This window comes from Charadrius vociferus, unplaced genomic scaffold, assembly GCF_000708025.1.
Source record: "Charadrius vociferus isolate BGI_N301 unplaced genomic scaffold, ASM70802v2 scaffold650, whole genome shotgun sequence".
Taxonomy (NCBI): domain Eukaryota; kingdom Metazoa; phylum Chordata; class Aves; order Charadriiformes; family Charadriidae; genus Charadrius; species Charadrius vociferus.
In genome coordinates this window covers 7,078,663-7,085,897 of record NW_009646736.1, presented here as the reverse complement: position 1 = coordinate 7,085,897, position 7,235 = coordinate 7,078,663, and the positions used below count along the sequence as shown (strand labels likewise).

At 39.3% G+C, this 7,235-nt stretch overlaps 1 protein-coding gene across 1 annotated transcript in view; it reads left to right on the top strand.

The window, feature by feature from the left end:
* Positions 1–6,669, top strand: part of PLSCR5 (phospholipid scramblase family, member 5) — a 23,131-nt gene extending 16,462 nt beyond the window's left edge. The window contains exons 4-8 of the mRNA XM_009890429.1: positions 1,769–1,811; positions 2,721–2,941; positions 3,936–4,097; positions 5,136–5,297; positions 6,631–6,669. Coding sequence (XP_009888731.1) covers positions 1,769–1,811; positions 2,721–2,941; positions 3,936–4,097; positions 5,136–5,297; positions 6,631–6,669 — 627 coding nt within the window. The remainder of the gene's footprint in view (positions 1–1,768; positions 1,812–2,720; positions 2,942–3,935; positions 4,098–5,135; positions 5,298–6,630) is intronic.
* The last annotated feature ends 566 nt before the right edge of the window (positions 6,670–7,235 follow it).

Here is a 7,235-nt window from a genome sequence, read left to right as displayed (position 1 = left end):
TTTGCAGAAGAATTTTCCAAGTAGCTCAATACCATGTTGTACCACCATCAAGCTTAACCAATTTTGTAAGAAGCTTCTTAGTTTGTAATTGGTTGGACTGATCAGACGTAAATTTAATACTCACAAAACTGAATACTGAGAATTAGCTGTGTAGAAGGAATTTTAACACATCTGAGCTCAAGAAGACTCAGTCCTTTGTAAATCAAAGGGCTTTAAATGTTTTCAGATCCAAGTGCACAATTCCCTTAATCCACAAGTGCCTGTATAAAAGATGCATCGGAATAGCCGCCTTGCAGAAACCAGTGAGAGGCAAAACAAGCCAGCCCAATAAGTGATATCACCGTGTTGTCTCAACATTGTTTATACATTGTACTCAATAAACTAATACAAAGATCAAAATCACTCAAAGATTTTAACTGCTCGGGCTCATTAATTTTCTTTTCCTTGTGAAAGTCTGTGTATGGCAAAGAAATCTGTATTAAAATCAATGCTAGAACATAAAAAATCCAAACTGCCATCTTTAACTTGTTTATTCTTTTTTCATCAGCAGAGCACTTCCCATGAGCTCCACGAGTTCACATATCTCATGAAATTTAAACTACAAACAGCTAAGATTCTTGGGAGAAAATTTTTAAGTCCAAATATTTTTTATTATTTCAATTAATGGCATGCACATTTCAGAGATTAATGAAAGGGATAAAGAAGTTTATCTTTCACCAGCTATTCTTTGCAGCCTGAACTAGCTGCAGGAGATGACTAGAACTGACAAATGGCTGCGATAGTTTGAATATGTACCAGGCAAGATTTATCAGTTGTAAAATATCCAGACGCTGGAGAGCTGTGACATGCTGGTCTCGGAAGGTTGTTGTGTGCTTTCTGTCTGCAGCTGTGAGTAATGACAAAATCCTGTGCCAAGCGTTTGCCCATCAGGAATTTAAGGAAAAGAAATTAGCAAAGCCTAAGCTATCACATAAAAGAGGCATAAAAAGTCACATAAAACTGAAAGGTAGACTGAAATCAAGTCCTGCTGGTTTTATAATACTAATGACTGTTCTCTAAAAAAGAGTAATGTTGGAGGGATGATAAGCAAAGAAAAGCTGGTATCATGGCAAAGAGTTTTCCTCCTGCATTTGTAACCAGCTCACAGAGGAAGATGGTTTCAGCGAGCTGAGGGTTTCTCTGGGGAGCTGTTGTTTTTGCTCATTCTGGCACCCTGGCGTGACCGTTTGCCAGATTTAGGGTGCAGAACTCCCAGTGCCTGAAATCAGAGCATTAAAGCTTGTGTGTGCCGTTGTTGGCGCCACTGGCTAGCCCTGCTAGCTGTGGCTACAGCACATTTTGAGCTTGAGCCCAAACTCATTCACTCCTCTAAGTGCCGTGGTGCCCAGCACTACCCTTCGCTTTGGGGTAAGGGGCTTCCCCTATAAGACCAGGAGGGAGGAACCAGAGTCAGAAGTGAGTCCTGCTTCTCACATTCATCATTCTATTGCTGTTGGCTTTCTCATTCCACCAGTGAAGATTATTTTTCTTCAGACGTGAGGGTGAATTACCTGACCACGGCACCCAATGTCACGCTCTTCTGTCATCATTTCAGAGGGATGTCTGAAGTGTGACTTGAGATAGTCCTAGGGCACCCAGCTTGTGCACCTCTGGAAGGAAAGAAATCCTAATAACAAGGAGATGAGCAATAAAAATAGACAGGTGATCACTGGCAGCCCCAGATCTTTCCAACATCCATGATCTTGTTTATTTTTTTTTTTTTAAACAGCTGGACCGGATAATTATTCATCAGCAGGTGGAGCTTCTTGAAGGTATGGCGCAATCCTTGTCGCTCTTAAACAGTGCTGGTACACAGATGTCTCCAAAAGGCTTCCAAGTCTTGCCCTCACCTTGTTAAAGTCATTAAAGTCAGCGAAGCCTCCTGCTGACCTTGCATCAGGCCCATAATGTGGTGTTAGCGTGGTGAAAGCTTGATTTCTTTACGCCTGTTCTGCAGCAAACCAATGAGGAGAAAAAAATTACAGTGAGTAATCTCTACACCAGTCCTAAAGTCTTTCCCTCAGACACCTCTCCCTCAAAGTTATTAAAGTTTAACCATCTTTCCAATCCATGGAAAGATGTGTTGTGTTTAGCAATAATTAACATGCTGCGAGAAACAAAGCAAATAAAGGAAGGAAGGTCAGAAGGCACAAAATGAAGCATAATAGTTTCTATTTACATAGTTCCTCAGAATTTCAAAGTACTGAACAAGTATTAAATTCTGCAAGTAAAATATTTTTTATTGTATTTCTTTCATTCAAAATGTTGTTGGCCTTGATTCTTGGACATCTCGCTGAGTGAAAGTTTTGTCATTGGAGTGGGGCAGCCTCATGTTACTTTTCACAGGTGATAAAGCACGAAAAAGCCTAAACCAAAACTCAGGATCTGAATTCTGTTTTGTGATATGTAATTGAGCGTACAGCAAATCAGTCTTAGAACTAAATCTTCCTTCAAAATACAGACCTGATATTACTATTTCCTTATAATGGTATATTATCTTTGTGTCGTTTCAAAACAATTTTTTAAACATTCTCTGTTCCAAAGATTTTTAGAATATATACTATAGAGTAGACTGGAACTATAAACTTGTATGCAAAGCTGAATTTGGTGAGTCTTGGTAAAGGCTAACTCTAATTCTAACGTTATACTAAGGTAATGTACTACTTGTTTTGCTTTATTAGCCATACTTGGCACAGAGACCTCCAGCAAATATGAGATAAAAAACCATTTGGGACAAAGAGTTTACTTTGCAGTGGAAGAAAATGGTTGCTTTGATCGTAACTTGTGTTCGCCTATAAGGTCCTTCACCATAAGGATTGCTGATAACACGGGCCGAGAAGTGATTACAGTGAACAGACCTTTGAGATGCAACAGCTGCTGGTTCCCCTGCTTCCTTCAAGAGGTGGGTGAATCCTATTTGCCTTTTGCCTGAGCATCTCGCTGTAGGTGCGCAGCATTAATGAAGCCTCGTGCTACCTCTGTGAGAATGGCAGGAAGGAATTTACACCCACCTCTCAGCCTGGGGGACTGGGTGGAAGCTGTCATTTAAAACTAACTATTGATAAACAAGGCCCCTTTACGAGTTAGATTCCCAGCTTGCCTCCTACCTCTCATGGGACATTCCTTGCTGACATCCCAAATAAAGGCTCTGTATCTAATGATACAGATGTCTCCCCAGTTAGGGAACACCCTAAAACAGTGTTTGCCCTGACACAGACTAGAGCTTGTTAGTGCTACAGATGGAAATCACCCGCTGTACTCCCAGAGTGCGGAGGATGGAAAATCCCTGGGAGCCACGAGGGCATGGGGGCGACTGGGGAGCGGCTCTCCGAGGAGGTCGGTGCTTCGTTCCATGGCTCTGCCTCTTCAAGGCCATATATCTCTGGGAAATTGCAGAACTTGGAAATAAGCTGCTTTGAGTGAAAAATGAAGATGGTGCAGAGTATCAGATCTCTTCTCCTCATTTTTGACTTTCCTTTATTCAGACATCTTTCTTGTTTTACAAAAATGTTTTATAGGTTAACTCATCTACCTACTTTCTCAGTACTGCATCGGGATTTAAAAAAAAAGGGGTACTTTGATAGCACAGCTGCTGTATAAAAAAGCTTATAGGATGCTCCCTGATCACAATAACAAAAACTTTTCGCAGCATATGGTTTTTATCAAATCTTGTATGTAAGTTGTCAGCTTCTGGTGCAGCTTTTGAGCTTCATATTGTCCACTATATTTGAAGACAGCATTAGACAGCCTTGTAATATCCAGTTCAGACTTTGGCAAAATTATATATAATTATATTCAATAAATAAATATTATGTCACTATATAAACACTATTATGGACAAATATGCTAACATAAAAGTAGTTTATAACATTTTTTTGTTTTCTTTTGTTTGCTAGTTAGAAGTTCAGTCCCCACCAGGTACAATAGCTGGGTACGTTGTACAGAACTGGGACCCTTTTCTGCCAAAGTTTACTATACAGAATGAAAGTAAAGAAGATGTACTAAAAATAATTGGCCCATACGCAACTTGTGGCTGTTTTGAAGATGTTGACTTTGAGGTACGTTTCTTATGAGTGTTAAGAATTTTAAAGTTTTACTACTTTGAATAAATGTCTCACTCAAAACCCATGTTATTCTACCCTTAAAAATATTATGTACTTTGCTTATAATTATGGAACAGAAGTACAACAATGTGCATTGGAGTTCCTAACTTGTACCTCAGATTCCTGCAGATGTTTTCTGGACAGGAGGGACAATTCCTTCAAGGAAACAAACATGTTGCTAAGTGAAGTCCTGGTCCTCTGCAGTCCATGAGCACTCAGCCATTGATTTTTGATAGGCTCACGGTTTCATCACACACGTATTCACTGTTCCTTGAAGCCTGTGGCACTGAATCTGCTGCTGTCATTACTCTCAGACTGAGATCAGCAGGCAGGATTAGTGTCCAACATGTCTACATCCATTTGACAACATTAATCAGGAGAAAAATAATTCTGAGGAGCCATTGAGATATTTAAGGGATGAGAGGGAGAATGGGAGATGCTTGAAGAAACCCTGGACAGAGTTTTCTGATGTGAACAAAGCACTTTGTCTTAGTTAAGGAATCATAGAAGAGCTTCCGTGTTGGTCAACTCATTAGCCAAATCAGGAGACTTTAGTGGGTTCTGTCTGAAATGTCAGTGTACTGTGGGAAATACGCAGGTGGCTACATAACTGGGGACATATCTGCCAGTTGTAGGGCACAGTGGTCCACAGCACTGCTGTGACTTGGAGCCTATCAGAAACACAAGACAGGAAAAAAAAATTCATTGTTAAAGAAGAGCAAAAGTGGTATAAACTTTCACAATAGCTTTCCTCCACTTTTCTGTCAGCTCTAAAGATGCTGATGTTTCCAAACTTGAGACCTTTCTTGTGTGCCACTCCTAAAGGCAAATCTGACACTAATAGAGCATCTCAATGGTAAGAATAAAAGAACCACCTGACAACTATAGCATACTCTGCATGTCGAGGCACAGTCATTAATTCTGTGGAGATATAATCAGTGTGTATTTGACTTATTTACATTTATGCGTACTCCTATTTTTTTATTTGTGCAGGTAAAAGCTCTCAATGAGATGTCAACAATTGGCAAAATTTCCAAGTACTGGTCTGGATTTGTAAACAACGTCTTTACCAACACAGCCAACTTTGGGATCCAGGTCCCTGTAGATCTTGATGTGAGAATCAAGGCAGTAATGATTGGTGCTTGTTTCCTCATTGTAAGTATGCAAAGCCAAGAGGTAGACCTATAGAGGTGGGCAGATTGGGACCAAAGGGGCCTTTGCTATCAGCTGTGGTCCTATAACGGCATAAGCACAGTGGAAAGCCAAACCTGCTACCTAAAGGATAAATTAACTGAAGTCCTTTTAATTTTTATGCCTGCTTTTGTTTTTTTTCTTATTTACTGAGCATCTTTAGGTTCCCAGTATTTTTGTTTATTAAACTGTTTCGATAGTATTCCACATGTAATTCAATATCTTACATAGCAGTCTCAAATATGTCAAACGTAGCAGACTCCCCCAAACCCCTTATCTGTTGGGTTTGAATGGGTATATGAACCAATACAAAAGTTATGTTATTCTAACGGTAATTTCAAATGGTGAGCGCCACTTCAATAGTTGTGCCAACTGTTGTATGTAAGACAACATACATTTTTCTAGAGAAAAGAAGATTGAGGGGGGATCTTATTAATACATACAAATACTTAATGGGAGGATGCCAGGGGGATGGGAGTAGTCTTTTTTCAGTGGCGCCCAGTGATAGGACGAGGGGTAATGGGCATAAACTTGAACATAGGAAGTTCCATCTTAACATGAGAAGGAACTTCTTTACTTTGAGGGTAGTGGAGCACTGGCACAGGCTGCCCAGAGAGGTGGTGGAGTCTCCCACTCTGGACATTCAAAACCCGCCTGGACGCTGTCCTGTGTAACGTGCTGTAGGTGACCCTGCTCTGGCAGGAGGGTTGGACTAGATGATCTCCAGAGGTCCCTTCCAACCCTAACAATTCTGTGAATTCTGTGAATTCTGTGAATTCTGTGACTGTCAGGTCATGTGAAATTTCCTACAAAAATTCCCTCGTGAAGATAATCACAAGAGAACAAGTATATGAAAAGGAGAATACTCACCTTTAGGGGTAAGGGTGAAGTTAAGATGCATGTTTTCTAGAATTATCGATTGATATTTGCTTGAACTTTTGCCAACACTAATGTGTTAATATTAAGATTCAATGGTTTCAAAATCATCTGTGATACTTACATCAGAGAATACAAACCAAAAGGACAAAACTGTTTAAATTATTCACTGGAAGGCGTTTGCTTTAAAATAGCAACAACAATTCAGATGCTCTGCTTTTATTAGGTCAGAAATGTAACTCATAACACTTAAGATTTTTGGGTTGTGTCCTCCAAAACTCCTGTTCCTCAGTGGCAGAGTATTCGAAAACCATTGACTAATCTAATTACTTTATGTAAAAAAAGCCTACGAGTAAGCCTTTTGATAGTAATTGTTGCATTTTTGTACCCTCCTTACCGTTCACAGTTTGTTTATTTGTAGGATTTAATGTTCTTTGAAAACTCTTTGGATGGATTATAACAAGATGACAGAAACAATAAAGTATGCAGAATGTGTTTCAGTAAGTAAAAATGAAAATAAATTGATCTTCTTGCTTTGAAGACTTACATGTTAGATACTTTCTAATTCTTTTTCATTTTCTTCCAGAAATCCCTTGAGCTTTGGACATGATTTTGAACTGCACAAATCCTTGTTCCTTATAGGAAAAGAAAGGGAGCTAATGATGATGTTTATTAAAATATGTCTCATGTAAATAATAATTTCCCACTTACGTTTTATGTGCGTTGTAGCTAAACACATACTTTTCACGCAGAGCACTGTTGCTTTGGAACAGAGCTATTCTCTTCCTTCTCTTTTGATGTTCCTGCATGGGAAATCATGAAAGATTAGATGAAGGCTTGCAGCGTCACTGATGAAAGTCTATGTTTAGAGAAGCTTTTGATGTTTTGCAAGTGCTGGTACCAGTTACTAACCACATGAGGGTGTGTTCTGGGGGTTTTGCTTTTTCATAATTTTAGAAGTAATTTTCAGATTTGTTATTTAATTAATAGTAACAAACTGAGATGGAAAGTAACAAATATAAAGAC